The sequence below is a fragment of the Haliaeetus leucocephalus genome, unplaced genomic scaffold (genome assembly GCF_000737465.1).
Source record: "Haliaeetus leucocephalus isolate CR32 unplaced genomic scaffold, Haliaeetus_leucocephalus-4.0 Scaffold362, whole genome shotgun sequence".
In the NCBI taxonomy this organism is placed as follows: domain Eukaryota; kingdom Metazoa; phylum Chordata; class Aves; order Accipitriformes; family Accipitridae; genus Haliaeetus; species Haliaeetus leucocephalus.
In genome coordinates, this window is record NW_010972798.1 from 2356017 (window position 1) to 2381147 (window position 25131).

At 40.6% G+C, this 25131-nt stretch overlaps 1 protein-coding gene across 1 annotated transcript in view; it reads left to right on the forward strand.

The window, feature by feature from the left end:
* Positions 1–25131, forward strand: part of FNDC3B (fibronectin type III domain containing 3B) — a 168784-nt gene that overhangs the window by 116363 nt on the left and 27290 nt on the right. Inside the window, exons 13-22 of the mRNA XM_010572900.1 lie at positions 467–553; positions 3547–3685; positions 4251–4322; positions 4844–4962; positions 5780–5885; positions 6522–6694; positions 8875–8988; positions 11138–11287; positions 15048–15328; positions 23155–23367. Coding sequence (XP_010571202.1) covers positions 467–553; positions 3547–3685; positions 4251–4322; positions 4844–4962; positions 5780–5885; positions 6522–6694; positions 8875–8988; positions 11138–11287; positions 15048–15328; positions 23155–23367 — 1454 coding nt within the window. The remainder of the gene's footprint in view (positions 1–466; positions 554–3546; positions 3686–4250; positions 4323–4843; positions 4963–5779; positions 5886–6521; positions 6695–8874; positions 8989–11137; positions 11288–15047; positions 15329–23154; positions 23368–25131) is intronic.

Genomic DNA, 25131 nt, shown 5'->3' on the forward strand with positions numbered 1-25131 from the left:
TTCTAGGAGTACTGGGTACTTGGCAGGACAGAGCTGTGTGATTTGTTCTGCTCCACAGCAGAGTTATGAATCCTTAGCTAAAAATATGTACTGTCATGCATGATTACATTACAAAGCTTCACAGGAGTCTGTAAGGTATAGGGCAGTTTGTCCTTAACCAGTTTGGTCTGCCGTGTCCTCACTGCTCTGTGGTGTGCTTGCGTTCTGTCTTCTGTCACTTCTGTTTCTGTAACGTGTTAAACTGTCGCGATTGTTTTTTGTGCTTATTTTACAGCAAAATTATATTATTCAGGTCAGTTGCAACATCCTTATTGTGGCCTTGCAGCTTTAAAGTAATAATTATAATAAAAAACACTCGACTATAAAGCCCTTTTGCTATAATGTGTTCTAGCTACAGACTATAATACAGAGAGTACTTCCTCAGACTCCTCAGTTACAGGAATTTGTTTGGGTTTGTTTTTTCCAGGACAGCGTGTTTCACCCAAAGTACACTGGAGAGGAGCAAGCCTGTACTGTGAAGAATCTCAGAAGAAGCACACAGTATAAATTCAGGGTAAAATCTTTTTCCTCTTGTCATTGCGTAGTATTTTCTGTGTTGGGTTTTTTCCAAGCGCCGTAGGGACCCTTTAGTACTACCTCCAAAACTGAGTCATCAGATACAAATTTACTTTATACTGTGACCTAATAGGCTAGACTGTTAGTTGTATTTTTACTTTTATCACAGGAGATGCTCATTGCTCAGCCTTTTTGAAACAAGCGTAGTTCTCGGTGCCCTGTCCTGTCAGATATGACGTTGTAAAAGTGTGGCTCAGGGTGTGACGTGGTTCTCAGCTGCATTGCTCCCCCAAAACCTGATCCACGGTCACAAAACCAGTCTCACTTCTACACAGTGGAGCAAGTGCTGTAAGGAGCCCAGCAAGCCCAGCTTCCCTCCCCAGCTCAGGGGCCTGTCTTCCCTGGACATGCAGAAATTGAAGCTTTTCTGTCTCATACGTACCCGTGGCTGGTTTTGGAGCTGTTTTTTTAGCAAGTGTTGGTGTCTCCTGCTCTGGGGGTGCTCCTAAATACAGCCCCCCCCCCCCAAGAGAGACGCTCTGAAGTCTTTTTGCAAACACAAAATTCAGTCATCAGCCTCGCTGCTGCCGAAGCCACCCGGCACAACACAAGAGCTGCTGTCGAGGAGAAGATGGCATGGTTTTTACCAGACGGCCTTGCGGTCCGGCTGTCGGTCCCGGCTGCCGGCCGGGCTGTCGGCCGTGGCGGCTCCACAAGATGGCGTTGGGCCGCGGCGGCCGGAGCGCCGCCATCCCGTCCGTCATCCGAAAAGCCAATTCCCAAACGGAATCGGGGCCTGGAAGCGGCTTCGTGTCCCCTGTTAACAGCGCGGGGAGAGAAGGGTGCCGTAGGTACAAAAACATTTGGCTTCCGTACGTCTTGGTATATACAGGACCAACAAAAAAATCCTACTTTACCCAAAGACTCACTTAAATCCTTAAAAACGAATTTGCATATATTCCATTGTGCAACAGAAGACCTTGTGAAGTTGCACGAAGGACTGTCCAAAGAATCGGAAAGTTGTTGCGGTGTCGCTCAGAGGTGATGCCTTTTAGCTTAGCACTAAAAGCTGTGGTGGCTGGCGGAGGGGAAAGGACAGTTAGTGCTTCTCTGCAACCTGCTTTCAAATTAAACACGGATTTTTGTTTAATCTTACAAAACCGGGTTGGTATCAGAGCAAACTTGTAGCCTCGTGTCGCTGGCTACAAGCACAACTCTGCTCTGACTCGGCACTGAGACGTTCCCTCGTTGCATGTGGACCAGCATTAATTAGCTGTGGAATTTGGGGAAGGATCCCCAAAACTATAAAACAAAACGAACAAACAAAACCAAACACAGGCACCCTGGGATCACAGGAGTGTTTTAAAACTCACGTTGGGGGCTATCTGGCAAGTCCTAGGCTTGTCTTTGAACCTGGGCAAAATATGGTTCTCTGGGGAACCCCCTTAATAATAAAGAATTATAGGGGGAAATTTAATCCATGCCAGACAATGTGCGCTTACAGAGGAGACATCCTCCTAACATTTTTGATGAAATAAAGGTTGGTTGATTAAAGTCACAATGGTAGTGTAATACACCGTTGTAAAGGCATTTGTTCGGTACCGAGTGAGGGTTTGGCACAGAAGGGCAAATGATACCAAACACAACAAGGTGCAGAAATTCCATTCTCTGAAGTGTTTGACACGTAGGCGGGAATCACCAACAACTGTTTCTAGTGAGGTTCCACAAAAAGCAGTGCTGTGTATACCTTTGCATAATTTTATCTGTGACCTGGAAACAAAGTTTTATTTTTATTCCTGTTAGGAGGATGGGGACCTCTGGGTTGGGGAAGCTGTGGCTCTGAAAAAGTGTTGAAGATACTGCTTGAACAATCAATTTAATACAAATTTTCAGTTCCTGTCAGGCTAGTGCAGTCTTTAGCTGTATACATAGGGGAAATGTATAAATGTTGCATTACATTTGTAGCTAACCCAGATTCCCTAGAGCTGTTACTGGGATATTTGTCTAGCTCATGTATCTGGTGTTCATGGCAAGATGTCCTAAATTGGAGAATAATCACAGAAGAACCGAGAGATGATACTCAGGAGTTGATAGTGGCTTTAGTGACTTATTCAAAGCAAGCATATAGGCTAGAGAACCTCAATTTCTTTTTTTGGCCTTAAAAATTGCAAGTCTTTTTTCCTCAGGTGCCTGTGTTAGGAGAGAGGATAGAAGTGACTGCTCCTGAGAATAACAGAGCTTCCCGAGTAGAAAAGTTCCTGCTTGCTTATATTTACAATTAGCAATTATAATACATATTTTATAACTCACTTCCTTGGCAGCAGATCTCTGACCCAGAGACTAGCATGAGCTAATACAGCTCTCAGCAGCCACAAAACATTGGACTGTTTGGGGTTTCTTGTACGATCCTGATCTGCTCAGTCTCCTCGCCAGGTCCTTACGTCTTTTCTTAGCTTAGCAACCTTCTCCCTGAAGTCAGAAGAAAGTGTTCTTCAGTAGAGACGAAGGATTTGGCTGAGAAAGTTTTCTTTGTGCGGATCCTGCTCGTTTCAGTGGCTGTAAATTACATGTTTCTTGTTTGTGTGTCATGCTACTTAAGCTTTTAATTGCATGATTACTGATACTCTGAATTAATTTGTTTTAAATAGCAGTTTGAAATACCTCCAAAACAAAAATAGCATAGTTATTGTCATCGTTTTCATCTTTTATGAGTAAATAACCACAAATTGCCACATGAATTTTTTTAAAGGGAAAAACAGCAGTGCTCTTATCTTAAACATGTCATGATCTATTTTCAGTGCAGGGAGGGGAAGAATCAACGTGGCTTGTAAAGAAATAACGTGACAGTCTAATATCTGTTACTAGAATCCCACACACTTTGGGATGTGACATACTTTTCAGGTTAATGATATTTGTGCAATTACTAAAAGAAGTCTCATGCAGAACTGTCCAGTTACAGTAAACAACGGTAAACTTGTGGTTTTGTTTCAGCTGTTTGCTTCTAATGTGGAAGGCAAGAGTTCTCCCAGCGAAGTGTTGGTCTGTACAACAAGCCCAGACAGGCCAGGACCTCCAACCAGACCTGTTATTAAGGGGCCAATAACATCTCATGGCTTCAGTGTGAAGTGGGGTAAGCCAGTTCAGTTTGTCGCAGTAGAGCTTTTTTGGGTCATAATAAGTTCAAATAAAATTATGTAAATATGTATTAAAACTTAGATTTTTCACACTGCTTCTCACTCTGAAGTTGAACGTGTTTGGAGAGCTTGACAACTTAATTTTTTTAATATTTTAAAAGATGTGTAGAGGCTCTTAATGTTTTCAGACTCGAAAATGTTGCTTGTCTTTATTGACTAACTTGCACTCAAGTGCATCTTCAGGCTTTTCACCTTTCATTTCATGTCCCGTTGCAGCATCATTCCAGCTGCTTCCTCCATCGATGGGGCAAGCCTCCACGCTGCATCTCTTTCTATGCTTTTTCCATACATTTTGTTTGTAACATCATTATCCAGCCGCCTTGTTCTGACTCATGCTGAAAACTAACATCTGCTACCTGCTTCTGCTATAAATTCCTTGGTGTAGTTAGTGTGGGGGAGTTCGTGGAGGAGAAGGAGCAGAATCAGAAACAAGTTCTTTAACCTTTTTGTTACATTTCACTCCTAATCTTGATTTACTAACAACTTGCTTTATTTTTTCAGATCCTCCACAGGATAATGGTGGTTCAGAAATCCTGAAGTATCTATTAGAGATTTCTCAAGGAAGTCCGGAAGGTAAACGTGAAACAAGTTTTCTCCATTTCAATCCATTATGGCTACTATAAAGAAGTACTGACCCTTTGGGCTGCTGTTGTTATTATCATTAATGCACTAATGCTGCAGATAAGATTGAAATCGAGTTACATACTTGCAGCCTTAAAACTCGCAGGGTTCCTGGGAGAGTTTGGGTTGGGTTTGGGGGAGTTTTTGCTGTGATTTTTTTTTTTTAACTATGCTCTTTTTCTCTAAGACTAGTGGAATTTTAGGTTATAGGGCTGAACCTACTGTTTGATTTGATATTTTTAATACACTTTAGAAATACTTGTATTTGAAAGAGTAGATATATATATTTGTATATGTGTCTATGTATAGGTATGTCTTTAAGAGGGAATAATATTCATAGTAATACTAACACTAGTGACTTTCCTGAAATATATCACTTGTGGAAGATCATGTTAAGGATTTTCTTTCCTCCTAGACACAAGTGAAATTCTTGCATTATACTTCTCTAAACTTGGATATATCTCATTTTTTAGCAAATCAATGGGAAGTGGCATATAGTGGATCGGCTACAGAATATACCTGTACTCACTTGAAACCAGGCACTTTGTATAAACTCCGGGCATGCTGTATCAGCACTGGCGGACACAGTCAGGTAAGTATTATTTAACGATAAGGACTATTGGTTTTATATTTTTCAAAGATTTATCTGCTATTCTTGGTAAAAGATTTCTGCTTTAAGAAGGTTTTTTTGTGTAGCACAGTAAAGCTACACTGATTGCAGTTAATCTTCTGTTGCAAGTGGTTGAATTTTAGACTTATGTGTAACTGATGGCATTTTTTTCAGGCAAATTGCAATTTAGTGGGGTTTGGTTTCCTCAAAATCAGTCTGTAGGTGTTTATACTTAGGCTAGAAAAGACCATCATGTTTAGCTGATCTGGCCACTTGTTGAGTAAGGCCACAGATTCTCATGTACAAAGCAGGTGACTGGAGATGCAGTAGGGGTGGTTTGTTTTAACAGTTAATTACCTTTCATGTGGCTGAACTCGTCTTTAAATTTTTGGGTTCCATTATCCAGCCACTGATTCCTGTCATTCCCTTCTTTGATTTAAAATCATTTCAGTAGCTACACTTTTATTCCTCCTGCTTTGATTTTTTTTTTTTTATGATTGAGTACTTTAGGCCTTGATATTATTTTAAAAACAAGGAAAATTAAAATAAAGAACCTCACAACTATGATTAGCCATCATAGTTTCCTGTGCTACCATTTTGAGTATGCTAATGAAATAACTCTATTAATTGCATTTTTAAGTAACATGCTTGATAGCATCTCCTATCCTTTATTGTTTATATAAATTTCTATTAAGTGATTGTTGCAGAAAACAATTTCTTGTGCCACTTTCTAATCATGCCTCGCTTTGTAGGTGGTATTCGTACCAGAGCGCTAACTTCAGCTCCTGTTCTCTTCCAGTGTTCTGAAAGTTTACCTGTCCGTACGCTAAGTGTTGCACCAGGTCACTGCCGGCCACCAAGAGTTTTGGGGAAGCCGAAGCACAAAGAAGTACAGCTACAATGGGGTAAGCCGTTGGAGCATCTCACTTTTGAATAGCTTTGATCTTGGTGGTTGGTTGCTGAACTCGCCTTAGCTTTTATTTCTGTTGCTAGACTTTTGTGAGAAGTTGAAGTGTATTCTGTTCAGCGGGAACTACAGAGCGAAGGCCGGTGAAGTCTGTGCAAGTCAGAAGCGCAGCTTCTCATCGGCCGCTGCGGCTCTGTATTGCAAAAACACTGTGTGATTCAAGATCTTTTTTATTCCTTTGCAATATTGTCTTAGCAGAAGCATTTTGCTGCTTCTAATATAGCACTTCTCCCAGAAACGTGAGTTAGAACATATCGAGGATTTTGGGTGGCATTTAAACCCTGATCCACAGTATAACGCACACAATCCATTGGACACGTTAATTTTGCAAAGGACTTAGGCCATGGACATGACACTAAACTGTCAAAAAATGCACATTTTTCAGAATACATGGTACATGCCAGTATCCAGCAGATGTTTTCCTTTGCTATGCATATATATGTCTATACACACACACGTGTGTGTGTATATATATATATATGTGTGTATGTATTTCTGTGGTATGTGAAGTAAAAAATTAATCTTCCTGGCATATGTCCATATGTTACTAATGCATTCTGTGATTTCTTTCTAGATGTTCCTCCGTCAGAAAGCGGCTGTCCTGTCTCAGAGTACTGCGTAGAAATGACAGAACCCGAAGAAGTCGTGTCTGAAGTGTATCATGGGCCTGATCTGGAGTGCACCATCAGCAACCTCCTTCCTGGAGCAACGTATCGGTTCAGAGTGAGAGCTCTGAACGATGGCGGGGTACGTGCAGCGTGCCGCAGCGTGCTTTGGCTTTTTCTCTCTGGAAGTGGTACTGTGCCTGAGATGGGCGATTGTGGAACGTGACTGTGTTAGTGCTGGTGACCACAAAGTTGAAGGGGAGATGGGCAAAAGAAAATAAAGTGGGAAGTGCTGAAAGGAGCTTTTGAGGAAGAGCTGCAGGTTTGGATCTGGTACTCTTTTAAAAGGAGATTTCAGGTACTAATATGATTTGACTGGCCAAAATCAGCTGCACCAAAATGTGCAAAATCCCTGCTAAAAGTCCTGTCTGCTTACAAGGAGGGATCTGTTTATTCCCTTTCCACTGCGTTCCTTCTTTTTGTTTTAAATCTTAACTGTGTAAAAACAATTACTGACATTTCACTCAGGTATTGATCTATTTTGAGGAAAGCTTGCATTCTTAATGGTTTTTTTTGTTTTCATTTAAAAAAAAATACATGCTTTATAGATTTGATGATTTTTTGTTGTTGCTGTTACATGATTTCCTTGCAAGATGTGCCTTCCCAAATACATCAGAAATTCTATCTGATGTCCATGGAGTTCCATTGAAAGATCTTGTTAATTCAGTGAGGTTTGGGTTGGTGCTGCTTGCCTTTGTGAGAGCATCTTTCCAAGGGTTTTTATAAAGGCAGTCCTAGCAACAGTATGTGCCTATTGATGTGTTTGTTCCCAGGAAATCTTGAAAACAAACATAACACAAAGGTTTAAAGTTATTCACTTACAGGGAGAAGTTCTGTTAAAACTTCACTTGGGTATTAGAAAAATATGCAAGACTGTTAAACTGTTTTGTTTTAAAAATATCCACTATTTTTGTGACAAATGAATTACATACACGTGGAGAGATTGGATTTGCTTGCTGGAATGAAAGCCACTGCCTACCTGGTAGCTTTGGATACGTGGTGCCTTCCCTGTCCCCCCTCCCCCCTTATTTTTCCTCTTTTTTCCTTTTTGTTTCTCTCTCTCTTTTTTTTTTTTTTTTTTTTTTTTTTCAAAATAGTGTTTAAAGTTGCAAAGGTCCACGCTTTGTTAAATGAGGGGGCTGGTTTTGGTTTGGTTGGGGTTTTTTTACCAGATGCAAACACCTTTCTTCCTCCCATTTGGTAAAGAAAACAGCAGAAGTCAATAAACAAGATTTTGTTGAAGCGTGCATTCTTTGTAATTCAAACCAAGTGATCAGTGTTAGCCTTTCTCAATAGCACAGATACTGACACATCTGTTGAGGTTTTCTGGGGTTCATAATTTCAGTGTTGTTCAGCCTTTGTAGTGGCTCATTTTCTTCATGCTTGCTATTATTGCATTCCAACATAAGTAAATATCAGTGTTTTTCCTCTGATTGCTTCCAGCGAAGTTTCTTTGTTCTGGAGAATGATTTCTAATTAGCTTGGGGAGGTACTGAACAAACTTTATTATCCCACTCAAGAGGCCTTGGGAAGGCTATTTCCACGGTTCTCTCTCTGCTGTCCTCGCACTACTGGCTGAAGCCGGTTTTCCAGACTTTTGAAAATTGTCTTTTCTTTTGCTAATATGCATTTAAATTATTCTCCTACCAAAGGCTCAAAAGTTGTCTGAGCAGTTGGCTCAGCTGCCTGTGGAGCTGAGCCATACACGGCGTGTGTGCGGCATGCCCCTGCACGCTGAACCCAGACTGGGGCTCCATCACATGCTGTCCTTTTATAATTAACGTCTGGCAGGCATTTTATATAAACGAAGCTGGATTTGGACTCCAGTATGTGCTTTACTGTTGTTATGCTCCTCCTTACGTCCGCGAGAAGGCAGTTATGCCGAGCTACGGCACAGACGTGCGAACACATTACTTTAAGGTAAGGTAGAGGGACACAAACTGTTCCTCAGTTACTCCATTGCTGAGTGTACATTCTCACTCTTGGGTAAACTGGAGGTGGCTTACGCTTTCACGGGCACTCAGCGCCGCACAGGAGGATGTACATGCTGTCTGCTTGTACCTGAGCTTACCTCACATTTTAACTTTGCAATAATTTACATGGTATGAACTCTGGTATTTGGTGCCGAGTAGAAGCCCAGTCTACGTTTGAGGAAGTTCATAGCATTGAAAAAGTTTGTGTGCTGTTCTTGGAAAGCCTTTGAGGAATGCGAGATGCGTGCACGTTTATATATTAACGTACAGACACCTTGTTCCCCTCTAGTACGGGCCGTATTCGGAGGCTACAGAAGTCACCACAGCAGCAGGACCACCCGGCCAGTGCAGAGCACCTTCCCTCTCCTTTCTGTCTGACACACGTGTACTTGTAAGCTGGGAGGTAAGTCAGGTGCCCTGATTGTTTAATTTCCATCTTGCTTATCCAAACTAGTATGGTCACCACAAAACTTGAAAGCTAGCTTGAGAGCTATTCACGGGTTTGGAACTTTGTGCAAGAAAACCATATGCAGAAACTCTTCTGTTGCAGAAAATCATCTTCTCTACTTTTCTCTTTAAAGAATTGCATGAAGTTGATCATGAGTCATCTGGACTAGGATTCAGACACGAGACCTCCTACGCTGGCGTCAGATGATAGAGCACTGGTTGGGTAGAAGTGCTCTCTGCAGGCTTTTAGCATGTCAGCGTGTCCTGGGGTGGAATTGTGAAAGCAAATATTTGATTTTGGCTGAAGCTGGAGTCTCTGATAAGAAATTAACTCTGTATAAATGCTTATGATGTAGTGTTTTTTCCTCAAAAATTGTTTGTCTCTTCCCCAAATATTTACTTTTATTTTAGTGCGTGTGCGTTCCTTCTCCATTCTTCTGGATCTTAGACATTGGACTCTTAAAATAAGTCTTAGCTGAAATGCTGAGGGGTTGATGGGTGTCATTAAAAAGATCTATATATGTTATGTAATTAAGGCAGAAAGGAAAGGATGTTGTCATAAATAATGTTGTGATATGGAGCAGTGGGGCTGTAGTGCTGCCACAGACTTTCTTTGAAAACCTAGCAGCCGTTCCAACCCTGCATCCTTTGTGTCCCTCCACAAAAGGATGCCGCTGTTGAGAAAGAAGTTATTAATGTTCATGAGATGCTCGACTAAATTGATTGTGCTAACAGCATATCTAGATACGAATGTCATCTGAGTTCAGTTTTATAATGAAATAGGTGCATTTGGTGCAGTTTGGGGGTATTTGTTAATATTTCTTGCAAGAGTTTGTGACACGAAGCTAGAAGTTGCACGAAACTTTTAAATGTTACCTTTTAAATGAGTATATGGCATTTGCTCTCCCCAACCGTGAGCGAATGCAGCAATGTTTCTGGTAGGCTTCATATTTATATGCAGGATATATTTGTTTATTCTAGCTAAAAATGCAGCTACAGAAGGAGTAATGTGGTTTGCAATGGTTATGTTTCCTTAAAGAGTCTATCATTTTTTTTGGCTGATATGAATATGAAGGAAAACCAGAGCAGGACTGGGGAGGTTTTTTTTGTCTGGCTAGAGAGCACACCATGGTGCCTACTATGCCTTTTTTACACATTGTTTTAAAACGCTGGCGTAGCAATGCTGAACGCTCCTACTCAAGCCGCTGGAAGCTGAGAGGCAGAGCTAGAGAAACCCACGTGCGTGCGCAGGATGGTGTTTGTGGCGTGCAGCAACGCGCTGGATCCTTTTACTGGAAATTACACCTCGCGTGCCCTAATCACAAAGGCTTTGCCATATCCTAGACCGCACCTCTGCACGTAGAGCCGTGATTCCCCCAGCTGCTTCAGTCCACACAGTACAGCTCTAGGTAGTTCTGGTAAAAACCCAAAATATTTTGTTTCAGGAACCATGCCGTTAGGCCTGCACTAGCTCATCTCCAGCAAATTCAGGTATTTATTCCATGGTCCCCTAGACTTCAGGATGATGAAGGGATTGCTGAGGACATACGGACCCTGCAGGAGTCTTTTTGTGGATATTAACGTACCCAGGTCCGCACTCCCGTGTCCCATACTGGAACCATTAGCGTGATGGGTGACTTCCACTGAAAACCTCAGGCGAGCTCTTTGCTTGTTCAGGTTATTCTTTTCTCAGTAACATGAGTAACTACTTCAGGCTTGAAGGCTGGCTCTTCCAGAGCTGCGTTTTGATCGCTCGGCTAGACTGCACCAGATTGATGCTTTTTTGTGTTCTCCACGGTTGTGCTGCTGCCAAGCCAGTGGAGAGATGATTTATTCCTGAGTGTCCTGATGAAAAGCAAAGTAGCTGCATACTCAAAGTAGCTTTCTCATTTCTCTGAATTTCTATCAGGTAATTTTTGTGTAGAATTGGCCTGTTTCAGTAACCTATTAGGGAACACTAATTCAGCGCATTTGCAGCAGTAATGGTGTATTAATTCAAAAATAATGTGGGGGTTTTTTCCATGTACTTTATTCCTTACCCAGTGAAACACAGAGATCTGAAGTGCTCATTTCTGAATTGAACCACATAAATATTTGTGTTGCAGAGTCCTGAATGTTCTGGTGCTGACATCTCTGAATACAGATTAGAGTGGGGAGAAGATGAGGAATCTCTACAACTTGCATATAGTGGCACAGACACCTGCTTTGAAATAAGTGAATTGTCAGCGGCAGCGCATTACTGCTGTAGGCTACAGGTATGGAAGTTAAGAGGTTTTGCATGCATTGCAATCTAAGGTGTAAACAGAGTTTCCTTCCAGTGTGTTTTTGTTTTATCACTAGCCACTATGAAGTCATGTGTCCTGTAAGTCAGAAGGAATGTGTGTTTATTTAAATCATACAGACTGTTGCTATATAACTGAATGGTTTAGATTCTGCACAATTCAGAGTGATAAACAAGGGAGTTGGTATGACTTTTAGCTCTTGAAAATTGCTCTCGTGTATAGTGTGGGGTTTTTTTGTTGAATAATGCTTTTAACAGCCACCTTGCCCTCGGATATTAAAACAAAATGATAATGTTTTAGACAATTTCCAAAAAAATTATTTTTTTTTTCCTTGGTAATGAGATGTAAATAACATTTACCTCCCAACTGGATGTTGAAGATTCCCCTAGCTTAAATAATAAACTCCGACATCTGTTTCATTTATCAAGTAAAGCAAACCAGCCAAGTGGATTCCTATGTAGATAGGAGATGGTAGTTGCCAGAAAGTGAGTCCTCATCTTTACCATTTTGTCTCTTAGATTTGTAAGATGGGATCTCAAGTAGAGTCTCTATATGATTTCTTTTTCTTTGATCTCTTTTTCTCATGTCATTTTCAGCAAAAAGTAACAGTTAAAATATATTTTTTACACATATATATAGATATGAAAATAAAAATATAGCACTTCTTCTCCTTTATGTCTGATGGAAAGTAAAGTAAGTGGGAGTGAAGTAAAAATATTTTTGCCCAAGATACTCTTCCACAAGATTTATTTGTATGTGAAGACAGAATACCACCAGTAATCCAACCAAAAGTTCATGTACCCACCCAGCTGGCAATGTGTGGACCACCCAGGGTCATTTCTTTGATCAAGAACAACATGCTTCTGTCGAGTGTTTCCTTCTTTTTTCCTTTTTTTTTTTTAACAGGACATTGAATTTTTTAATTATTTTTTTTAACGAAGTAGCTTTCGAGCAGCTGGTCAGCAGCCAAGGAGCTAGGGCCCCACACCTCTAAGTACACTCAGCTGTATTTTCTGACTGGGTCATAGCTGGCCGTATACCTGCACTGGCACTGTTGGGGAAGGCGAATTGAAAGAGCGTATGAGTGGCTTGGAAGTGTGTGACAGAAAGTGCCTCTTGTTTGCGCAAGAGGGAAAGCATGCAGCATCCGCTGGGCAGGGAGGAGACCGTGAGACCACTTCTGCGGTGAGCGGCGGGGAGTTCAAGGGGGTTTTAATGTTAAAAATGGAAACAGCCAGCTGTATAGCATCTTTGATTTTTGAGCGGGCGTTCATTTTAAACTCCCTGCCACAAAAATGTTGCACAAATCTACCCAGTTTTTAACACAGCCGATATAATTTAATCCACAGGCAGAAGTTAAGTGAAATGCATGACAGCACTAAGACATTTCATTGAAGTCCATCAGTGACCCATGCATTGCTTTCTAGAGGGCTTCATCCTCTAGATCTGATCTGTGTATTATATGAAGAAGAATTTGTTATAACACTGGAACATTTAAACAACTACAAAAAAAAAAGAGCAAAGTATGTATAGCAAGTAAAGAAGGAAAGTTAAATAGTTTCAGAAATTTTAGTCTTTCTTCTAAAATAAAAAGGAGAGAATAATGGCAGGTTTTCTTACCTGTTAGCAGCTTCAACAGAAAAATCTTTCTTTTGCTTTTTAAAAATAAAAATTCCCCAAACCACATTTACTCTGCCTTCTAATAAACACACAGTATTGCTATCTCAATCTACAGTAACTCAATAAAAAGAGAGAACTGAGGAATCAGGCATATATAACTGCAGGGCAGACAATTTGTCTTTACTGTTGCTCAACTTTTTTCCTGTAATGAATATTCCTGAAAACAATTGTGGCTTCTGCAAAGGGGAATATTGTGTCATTTGCAGGGGGTGGGGGGGATGTCTAAGAAGCAAAGTAGAATGAAATTCCCATCAGTTAGGATGATGAGATTGTCCAATAAAGCAGGTAAAAGCATCACTGAAAATAAATTGCTTGGAGCAAGATACAGATTGCTAAACACTGGTTTAGAGGCAAGACAAATAATATCATCGGCAGACCGGGAAACAAGGCTCACTTCTAACAGCTCTAGGAGCGCTTCACTAAATAGAAGATGTCCCTGGAGCAGGGTTTGTTTTGAAGGGTTTTTTAAAGGCTGACAAATCTAACTTTATTATCTCTTTCTTCAATTGAACAAAACGCCTCCTGGAAAAACAGAACACGGCTTTGTGTTTGTATTATGCATAGCAGAAATAAGTTATTCACTACAGTGAAGCACAGATAAGAAATCAAACAATTGTTTGAGACGTCCTTTCCTTGCCATCATAGTTCTACTGGCAACATTGTAAACCCAAGTTTTCTAATTAATTGTAATCTGGTGGGAGACTCTGGGCTCGCTTTTCCAAATGCGAAGGAAACGTGGGTGGTGGATGATGCTGGGTAATGTCAAGGCTGCTTTTGAAGGTCTTTGCCTTCTGGACCACCTGTAGCTCAGCCTGTGCCATAATATGCTATCAGAAGCTCTCCACGTACCTTGTGGGCTAGCAGCACACAGGAGGAGCCCAGCTAGCAGATGGAGGGAAGGTGGTGTTGCCCGTTTCGTGCCGTTCATGAGAACCTGGAATACTGCGTCCAGTTTTGCTCCAGGCAGAGGTTGAAATAGAGGCGTTCAGATGAGATAGAAAGAAAAAAGTTATCGCTGTGCGGGCAATTAAGGATTGTAACAGTGGTCCAGAGGGGCTGTGCAATCTCCATCCTTGGAATTTTTCAAGACCCGACTGGACAAAAGCCTGAGCAACCTGGTCTGTATTCAGCTTTGACCCCCACTTGGAGTAGCAGTTTGGACTAGATGTGTCCCAAGGTTCCTTCCAGTCTCCATGGTTCTGTGATTGTGTGCACAGGAGCTTATAATAATCCTGAGGAGTTAACATTTGCCACTAACTGAGCATCAACTGCTGAAAAACCAGCTCTGTACAATTGTGCAATGTTGAGCTTGCAAAGACAACAGCTTCTGCAATTAATGAGAAGCGGGCCAGATTTTGAAACTTGGTTTCCACTGGGATCCTGGATCTACGAGTCAAGATGAGAAGCTCTCCTCTCTTGAGCTATGTGTTTTGGTGGTGGTTTGCTAGTGATTTGTGACTTCTGGGGAAATCTGAGTCGTAGGCTTGACGCCATGCTGAGTTCCTATATTCTTATCAGAAACTTTTTAGCGTGACATTAGCTATCCATTCTCTGAGTTAGGAACCAGTGTAGCTCTCAGCAAGCCAAATGCCTCTTATGTCTAGGGGTACTCTGCTTGCATAAAACATCTGATGTTGCACTCTGCAGTATACTAAGGATTTTATACAGGGCGGCTCAACAATTTGGGGTAGCCAATTTGCTGAACAATGTGATGTCACCTGTCACTGACAGCATGACTGTGACATTTTCCCTTACTAAACAAAGTTTGCTGCTGATAAAAAGGTTACTGTAAAGTTTGATTAAATAGCTGTTAGGGAAAAGAGAAATATTCTCCAGTTTTTCTGAGAGATACCCCTGAGTAACAAAGGAAGATGTTAATTGCTCTAGTATAGGTAGAGGGAATAAGTCATGCTTTAGAGAATAAAGCAGTGGTGCATACTCTTTGAAGAATGCATGCAGCTCTTCCAGGCTGCACAGTTCATTATTATCAACTTGATAGACATGTGAAAGAGAACATTTATGCTGTAAAAATATTTTTTTTTTCCCCACACAGGCTATTAACCAGGCAGGAGCTGGACCTTACAGTGACCTGGTAACCTGCAGAATCCCCGCGTCTGTGCCTGATGCGGTCTCTACCCTCTCTGTGCTGGAGGATGAGCACGTGGATGCCTGTCACCTCTCACCCTCTGTGTGCCTTGTACTGAACTGGGAAGAGCCATGCAATAACGGAGCTGAGATTACGTCATACAACATTGACTTGGGTGACATCAGCATTCCAGTAGGAAATGTGACAACTTACGTTATCGATGATTTGCTTCCAGAAACCTCATACCGGTGAGTACAATTTTTTTGGTATGATACAGAGCAGTCAGGATGAGATCACACAGCTTCATTTTATATAGGAAATGTTTATGGCATGTAGAGCGAGTAAAAACAAAACAAAAACAAAAAACCAAAACCTGACAACCCAAACAACCAACCTAGGGAGCATAGAAATCTGCAATAGTTCCTTTATGGAATGAATTGCAGTAGTTCATGTTCAAATATTGGTTTCTCCCCCGCTTTTTCCTCTTTCTCCTCTCCTTGCATTATCTCTGACCTCCCCTTCTTTTTAAGTCGCTCCGCTAAGGTAAGGTTACACTGGTAGGTAAATAAATTTAAAAAATGGGAAATAACTAAGATTAGAGTGCGACATCTCATGTTTTTTCAGATGCTTAGCAGTACTGTGCCAGGGGTTTATATTATTAACTGTATTGGTCCCTGTGAGGAGATAGCAATTTGCATGCAATGAACTTTTATTTGTAGAGCTACAGCTATTTTTTGTTTCTAGCACATGGAGATTAATTAAAACATAATCTGAATTTAAAAACAATTTCTTTATATTGCTTCAGAGTCTAAATATTTAAGTGACGTTGCCAAAACTTTATTATTATTTTAATGTTTTTTTCCCTAATTGCTAATTATGAAAAAAAAAAAAACAAAAACCAGTTCCATGCAGGCAATGAACAGCAATACAACAGAAGATGTGACAAAAGAAATTCTAAGTACTGTTCTAATGAAAACAGAAATCTGATTACACTGTTGTAAAGCTAGACGTGGTGGAGACCTTCTGCAGTATTTTTCTTTTTTTTTTTTTTTGTATTCAAGGTCACAATCCTACAGGTCTTGCAGAGTTTAAATGAAAAGTTCATTTCTCAAATTCCATCATGTATCCAAACAAGAGAACTTTTGTAGCAAGTATGCAAATATGTGTACTAGAAGTTATTTAAAGCGAGGAACATATATTGCTTGCAGTGTCTAGTACAGTGGTTCCTGATCTTTGCCTAGAATATCTGCGTTTTAAAACCATGTAATAAAAAAAAAAAAAAAAAGTAGATTCATTAAATAGAGAGAGAGAGAGAGATATTCCTGTGGCAATCTGAAAAAAGAAGGCAAAATAGGAATTTGGTGACTCGGAACTCCCTCCGTTCCAGATCACTCGCATAAATCCAGAAAATGTGACTACGTTATTGCTGTCTCCAGTTCTTCGGTTGTAACACTGTGATCCTTTGTGGCAAAGGCAGTGATGAAGTATAAGCTTTTTTTTGTCTTCTGCTGTGTTTATTTAAGATCCTAGTTTTGTGGTCAATTTAAGCTAGTATTGCTGTCAAAGGAAGCTTCTTCCTCCCTCCTTTTGTGCCAGAAAAGTGCTATCGCACCATTCCAGACTGGGAAAACTGGTCTTGTTGAAAACTAATCGTATTTTTTACCTTGTAAACGGGCAGAGAGAAAGGAAGGCCAGCATGTCTTCTAGCAGGCATGCTGGCTTAAGCTGGTTTAAGGTATTTGTGGAAATACTGCACGTGAGTAAAGCTGCACAAGGGTTTGAGCCAGTCGAGGTTGCCGTTGTCACGCTTCTGACCTCCCTCCGTCTCCGTGTTCTCCCACGTTTCTCGCCCTCTGCCTTGAGTCAGCACTGGTGCTTATCTGATCTTACTCTAAGCCAGACCAGGGAACCCAACTGACTGAAGACTAATCAAAAACCTAATAAAACTCATAAGAAGTTGAGGAGTTTGTCTATTGACTGGCTACCCAGCTGTGGAACTGCACCATCGTTGGGCAGTCTAGTAGTCCCTGGTTTCTCCTCATGTGTTCAGTCAAGAGTCAAAAGCTAAAGCAAAATGAGAGCTTTGAGCAACACAGTCCAGACAGCCAGAATGGACCATCTAAATTCTTCACTGAAGTCTTCCTCCTTCAGTCTCTTTTTTAGCTGGTTGTTGGTTGTCTCCAGCTTCTTTTAGGGAAATGTCCTTGTCTTCAAAGCCTGAAAGTGGAGATATAGGATGAAAGGATGGGCAGGACATGACTCTTCTTTATAATCATGCTGCAGTCTCATCCATGAAGCTCTTACTCCTGCTGCCATGAAAAGTGTCGTTACACTGAGATCATACTGGAATATTTTTTTATTTTTTTAATTTATTTTTGCGTTCTTATTTGGCTATTTTGTAAAAAGCACCATGTTAAAACACATATTTTTAGTCAGGAAGTCTGCTTGTCTCTGATCCAAATGAAAAGGCTGAAGAACAAGTATTAAGTGTAACTGTTTTAAATATTGTTGTAAGACTAAGTTCCTACCAAAAAAAAAAAAAATTAGTGTGAAGAGCACAAACCAGTGCACGACTAATCAGAAGTAATAATATATGAAAGCTCTTTTCTTTAATAAAACAGGAGAAAGAAAACCCTAAATCTTGCATCTCATGTCTGTCATGGAAGACAAATTACTGTAGTTGAGTTGCAAAAGCACCTTATCTATAGTTTGAAGTATTTTTCTGCTGATAAAAATAGACAGGTCAAAGTGGTTTTGCTATCAGTCGTTAACTCTTTCACTGATATTTCTTCTTCAAGCCTATCTTGACACCTGTCTTCATCAGGGAACATCTGTGCCCTGATAAATGCGTCCGTAAGAAACATGTTTATCAAGCTGTATGCTAGAAGGTGCTGGCGTTTTTGCCCTCCCTGTTACAATCAGAAGAGTGTTTCAGGACATCACTGATCTCGGTCTGTTTTTCACCAGTGGGTTTTCTTTTCACGTCAGCTTTGTTTAACTCAACTAGCTCTTCTCTCTCTCAAGTGTTTATTCCCTACTGTGTTTAAAAGCAGTGAACATGTTTTCTTCCAGGCCTTGTTTTTCCTAGACTGAACAACCCAAATGCTACTGAGTTTGAGACCCTGAACTCTCTTGCCAAAGTTTCAGCAGAATTTGAAGTAAATCAGCAAAGCTCTTACATGTTTTAGTTGCATTGGAGTTTCACTGTCAATGTTTTTGTTTGTGGGAACCCAAAATTGAAAGCAAATCTTGGTTATTAGGAGTCCACCAAGTCCAAAATGGGAAAGGAACATTGTTTTGCACAGCGGTGTGATTCTAACAGCATCTCTACGTGCGTCCACCCCGTTGGACTTGTTAGCTTAGGTCTGGCATTGCTCTGCTGCTTCCAGCTCCTGTGTGGGAATGGCCATACACGAGCAACTCCGGTATACACCGAGCAAACTCCAGGCTCTCTGCGGAGATGGCCTTGAAGCTGAAAAGTTTGATGGGGTCTGTATCTTAGTAGCAAATCCAGCCAGCATGCCACAAGAAGGATTTGCATCCCAAAAGGCGTTCAAGGCAGGAGAAACTGGGGCGCGCCTCTGCCATGCTGCTAATGGCCAGCGTAGGGCTGCGTTTTAAGAGGACTTCTCCAGTGTCAGGCACAGACCAGCACTCCTGTTCCAAAAAGCAGGTGCCTCGCAAAAGCGCTATGCAGCCATTGCTGGTGAGGAGCTGCAGAAATATATCTGAGAGTTCTGCAGTCTTTCTGTTTTATTGACATAGCCATGAAGCTCTGGGAGCTCTGATTATAGGGTAATAATACTTGGACTGGTTTTCTGTGAACTGATGTAACTAGAAGTGAGTTAATAAATATTCGGCAATAAAGAAGTATTTAACAGTAATAGAAATTCCAATTTTCTGTTACACTCTGTTCCCAAGCTTCGCTCAACGCTTTCCATAGTTAATTGTGCTGTGCTGTTGAGATACTTCACTGCAAAACAGCTTCCGATTTTTAAGAATGCTTATTTTCTTCTGAAACACATAGTAGCCTTATTAAATTTTAATAGCAACCCTTAATTTTAATTTGGTTTAGGAATAAAGCTTCTAGACATTTTAAATTTCTAAACTGTATCAAGGAAAAGATCTTCCAAGATGAAGAGAGAAGAATGAACATGGATGCTTAAGTTAGCAATGCTTAAGTGGGTTATAAAGCAAAATCTATGCTTGAGAGTATAAAACTAAGTCTTGTTCCAGCCTCAGAAGAATGCAGTCTGAGTGCGGATCTGTGGGGCCGGCTTGTTGTGGGGGCTGTGTATGATTGCTATCCCTTACGTTTCGGCTGCTGCTGCTGGTGGAGCACGCTGCTTCTCCTCCCTTTTGAAGTCCGTGGCATTTTAACTCCCACAGGTTTCCACAGGCGCGTGTATTGCAACGGGTGGCATTCCACTTATGGGAACTAGTGCATCAAACTCTTCTCATGTCAGACTCTAAGATAAATTCAAAAGTGATTTTTCAGTTTGTTGGAATACTATACAAAGGATTTTGTGACCAATCTGAAAATAGCATCCCGTTTAGTGTGTTTATTTTCCTGGGTCGAGAATATTACAAGATAGAGTGGTCTGTTAAAGATCTTTTAATGGTTTCTAAATATGCCTAGTCTGATATATTTTTTTTCTAAATGTTTAAAAGATGCAGTGGGAAAATGTGAGAATGAATACAAATATTACTGGTCCAGGGTCTGCAGAATTAGGTACTATCTCTAAATGTAAGCTTTACATTTTCAAGAAACTTACTTTCAAATTGTGATTGTCAGCTTTTAAAACCACCTTTCCAAGACGGTATTTGGGGTGTTTTAACTTAGAAAACATTAGTGAATAAGTTGAAAGGAATTCAGGAAGTGGTTTTATTGCAAATATTTCTACATGTCTATATACTACTCTTACACAAAAATGGAGTGTTGATTTTTCCCAGTATCAGTTCTGTAAACAGCAATTGGTTTCCACTTAATCGTGGAAGTTACCTTATCTGCTGTGGCTGTGCCACCCAGCCGCTGGAGGAGCTCGAGTGTCACAGACCGGGACAGGGACATGAGAAAGCACCTGAGCTGGAGCAAAGATGCTGCAGTACAAGGTGTTCTCCCTCCTCCTCCTCCGGACAGTCCTCCTTTCTCCCCTTTCTTCTTCCCTTCTTCCTTCTCCCCTTCCCTGTGGACATTTCCAAGGCCTAATATCCATTGAGGAGACGCTCAGTGTTGGTTCGGTGGGAGGCGAGAGCTGCGTCTAGGTTACGCTGCTGTGTGCGCAGAAAACCAAAACTAGTTGTTTGTGCTTGTCTGACAAAGCTCAGGACCTGGGAATGATGGTGGCAATTTAGAAGGAGTTTTATGGTGCTGTAATCAGCAGAAACAGGGTAGCCACATCCAGCCATGTTAGAGTCAAATAAATCAATTCTTGCTTTCCCAGTATCATCGTTCATCTGGAAAGATGCCTGTGTCTATTTTAAGGCATAAGAGTTTCCATCAGTCTTACTGTGCTCTGAAGTCAGAAGGGGGGAGCAAGAACACCATGCAGCAGATGAAAGCAACAACAAATGAGGGAAGGGACACATTTTTACCTTGTGCAAATAATTACCCAGCAAAGGGAAGACAAGTAAATGCGGATGTATGTTCATGCACATATCTAAAAAGCACACCTATCAGCTTCGGCTTAAGAAATGCGATGTGGTACTTGAGAGAGATTCGTTTCAATCACTGCTGGTTTTCAACTGTGGTAGCTGCCATTTGGAAATGAAGTTAAAGTTATGATGCTTGAGGACAGGTGAGGCTTTGTTGTTAACGGGACTTTGAATAATACAAAATAAAACCAAAAAAAAGGCTATGTACTCTCGAGCGTGTTGCTGTAAGCAATCTACAAAAAAGTAGTAGCATTTTGTAATGTAGCTGTTACTGTTTATGTGCATATGCTAACAGATAACTTGCCAGAATCCAGTGAAAATTCAGGCAGTGTTCACTTTTTTTTTTTACTAGAAAGACCATTAAATATTAATGTAATGACTCCTCAATCTGAAGCAAACCAATAACATAATATGAAGTAAGATCAATGCCTATATTAATTACACTTCTTAAGATACTACAGAAGCCTTTTGTTCTTTCTATGTCAAATGCTTGTATGCAGCAGTTGAAGAGGAGGCTCCCGCTAGATCTTTCTCCATACCATCCACCCTTTGGGAGGAAGAGGATGAAATCACCGTTGTGTGGTGTTGTAAGGTGGTCAGGATGCATTTCCTGAAACTAAAAGGAAGGTTAAAAGGAAAATGCAGCTCCACACCAAGCAATACTTTACCCTTGTTAATGGCTAGGTCAACAAGCAAAGGTTTTAACCACACATTAAATGCAGTACATCCTTACAGTGTACAATTACTTCAGCTGCCTAATGAGAAGATAAGGCTCTATTATTTTGCAATATGTTTATTAATCATTTAACCAGTTTTATTCTTGAAATTGCAGAAAATGTGGTTTGGTGGTTTTGTTTTGTTGGTTTTTTTTTTAAGGGGGAATATTGTTCTCTGGAGGGTTTTTCCCTATCCCTTTAACTCTAATCTTTTTCTAATGGTAGAGCTGAAAATTTGATGTTCAAAGCAAAGTAAGTTTTCATATGTTGTTTATATGAACCTATATCACTTTGTGTACTTCAATCAAAATAAGTAGCTATGCCAACCAGAGACAGTTCCATTTATCTTCTGCTTTCTCTGAAGCAGGCAGTCGTAGGGATATACCAGGTTCTGCTCTTCTCCCTTCTCCCCCTACCACCTTCCCTAGGGACTTCTGGCTTCTTGGTGGCTGATAGTTTTGAGAAGAAGCAACATTTCTTGTAGAGATTCTTTTCCCATGAGAAAATACTACGCTGCTGTGCATAGGATTTCCAAAGTAAATGGCATCAGTCCAGCTATCTAAACTGAACTGTCTAAAAAATCTAATTAGTTTGCCCATACTGTTTTCTCTTCTTTTCAGTTTGATTTAACAAACTCTTGAAACCTTTTAGGCTCGTCTGTACCAATATTTCTATTTTACGCAGTCCTCAAAGCTCTTTCAAAACTCATATTTCACATTTCTGTTATGATGATGTTGTTGATGTTACCATGGTAAAAGACTACGACTCTTCACTCATTCCTGTAAGCAGTTCTTCATTGTGCAAATTATTAAACTGAGGTGCAGACAGGTAAGAGAAAGTGACAAAGCAGAAGCCAGGAGTCATTATCTTAAGAAATAGACTTCAGGAGACTAGCTCAGTCTTAAGAATATTTCCAAATTAAAACTTCTGTGACTAGGTAGGTGGTCTGCTTTTCTCTTCTTCTAAATGTCCTTAATCTGATTCAAATAGCTCAAGAGCTTTTGTACATCTTGTGAGAGTGACTTGAGTCCAACTTTTATTTGATCTAATAGATAGTTCACTGACGGTTAATATTCCACAGTTTGTGTAAGATATGTGGAAGGTTTGTGGATTTAACCTTCTCAGTTGGCTCTTCCCAGTAGAGTTTCATGTACTTAAAGTGTGCTTTGTGAGATGCTGCACACCCTGAAATAATACTGCTCTTTGGAGATACTTACCAACACGGAGATGGGTTTCATGGCAGTGACGCCAATGCTTTCACTTAATGATTTCACCTAAATTAGTCCATGACCTTTGTTAAACAACCACAACACGCTTCTGCGTTTTATTTATTCGTAGTTACACAGCTCATGTTTTCCAGGTTGCACTTGTATCTGTGCTGCTGTCCCTTGCTTATGTGGTTAAAGGGACTGCCGTCAGGTTCTGAGATTGCTTACCCAAATCTTCCCTCCCTCAGCCTTACTGCATTTCTTGGTATCTTCACTGCAGCTCTTACAATATAAATCGGTTTATAATACTTGTTGTGTTTACAGAGCCTTTCATTTTGCCAAAGCAAAGCACTGGTAGCTGGGAGCGGGCACTGTGTTAGTGACAGAGCAGTGAGGTCTGGAAGGCTGTTTTGTCTCTTGAGATTTTTTTTTTTTATACCAAGAACCTCGTGAAAGCACTTTACTTAACATTTACCTTTTTGCTGTTCTTTTTAGGATCAGGATCCAGGCTGTCAATGAAATTGGAGCTGGACCATTTAGCCACTTTATTAAAGCAAAAACCAGGCCATTACCACCCTTACCTCCTCGATTAGAGTGTGCTGCAGCAGGTCCTCAGAGCCTGAAGCTGAAATGGGGAGACAGCAGTTCCAAGCTTCACACTACCGATGACATGGTCTACATCTTGCAGTTAGAAGACAGAAATAAAAGGTAAGAGATATGAATCTTTTCCTTGGGTTAATAAAAATGAATTCTGGTTCATCATAATGCAGTTGTGAATCACAGTAAGAAAATGTTGGTTTCCTCATTATTTCATACCTACAAATATACACAAAATATTGTTTTAATAGGGATTCTGTGCCTGTAGTCTAACTGAGCAAATTACATAACAAAGCTGTTGTCCTGGTTTCAGCTGGGACAGAGTTAATTTTCTTTCTAGTAGCTGGTATAGTGCTCTGTTTTGGGTTCAGTATGAGAAGAATGATGATAACACACTGATGTTTTTCAGTTGTTGCTGAGTAGTGTTTAGTCTAAAGTCAAGGATTTTTCAGCTTCTCATGCCCAGCCAGCAGGAAGGCTGGAGGGGCACAAGAACTTGGGAGGGGGCACAGCCAGGGCAGCTGACCCAAACTGGCCAAATGGGTATTCCATACCGTGTGACGTCATGCCCAGTATATGAACTGGCGGGAGCTGGCCCTCGGGAACTAACTGGGCATCAGTCAGCGAGCGGTGAGCAACTGCGCTGTGCATCACTTGTTTCATATATTCCAATCCTTTTATTATTATTTTATTATTGTTATCATTATCATTATTTGTTTTTTCCTTCCTGTCCTATTAAACTGTTCTTATCTCAACCCATGAGTTTTACTTTTTTTTTTCCCTCTGATTCTCTCCCCATCTCACTGGGGGCAGGGGGAGTGAGTTGAGTGGCTGCGTGGTGCTTAGTTACCGGCTGGGCTTAAACCATGGCAGCTGTTAAAGTTATTATATAGAACAACTGAAATCAGTGCTATACTGTTGAAATTTTAGCAAAACACTGGCACCTCTGCCACTCAAAGTTAATGCCAATTTTCGTGGTCATAGTGCTTTACTCTTTGGAATATACAAAACAAAGATACTGCACCCAATGTGCTGTGTATATTAATAAAATAAATGGTTACAAAAGCAGAGGTCTAGGAAAGGCAAAACCAAGCAGAACAAGGTTTTTTGGGCAACATGATGTTCCAGATTTTACAGCTGTAATATTTTGGAGCATTAGAAAATATGAGCTTAGCATCAGCTTGGTAGCTACACAATAATTATGAAATAAGGATGCGGAAGAGCTCATCCACCATGTTTCAGTTCCCTAAAATTTTCTTCAAAGCCATGAGAGCTTTTGGTGTGCAAGAAACACAAAACTGAACATTAAGCAGTCAGTGCTCAGCAAAAAGTATTTTCCCATGCAAACTTTGTATGGGAAGATCGGATAATGTAGCTCCAAAGTTGTAATGAGATATATTCAGTAAAAAAAGGGAAGGGAAGGGAAGAAAGACAATATGTGAGTAGTGCCTAAGAGGCTGAGCTCTTCAATGAATAAATATCATAGATGGCTCATAATTTACTAAGAAGCACTCTCAACTGGTTTAATTAGGTAAAATAACTGATGTATCAAGTAGATAATCCTTAGAGACCTTCAGCACAGATCATAATTTGGTGTAAATGAGCATGATTCCTTTAATTTAAATAGAGCTGTGCTGAGTTTATGCCAGCCGAGGGTCTGGCCCAAAAGCTCTAATTGTAAGTAATAAAACCACCATGAATAATGCCTAAATACCACCCGGTATCTCAACTGTACTGATGCAGAGAGGGTACATGCTCCCCTGTACTAATACTGAGAGGTGTCCAATGAATATAAATGCCCATTTGAAAGTCTGACTGATAAAAACAGTTTCTTCAGAGTGCAATGATGCTTGGCAGGAGCCCATCACCTGCAGC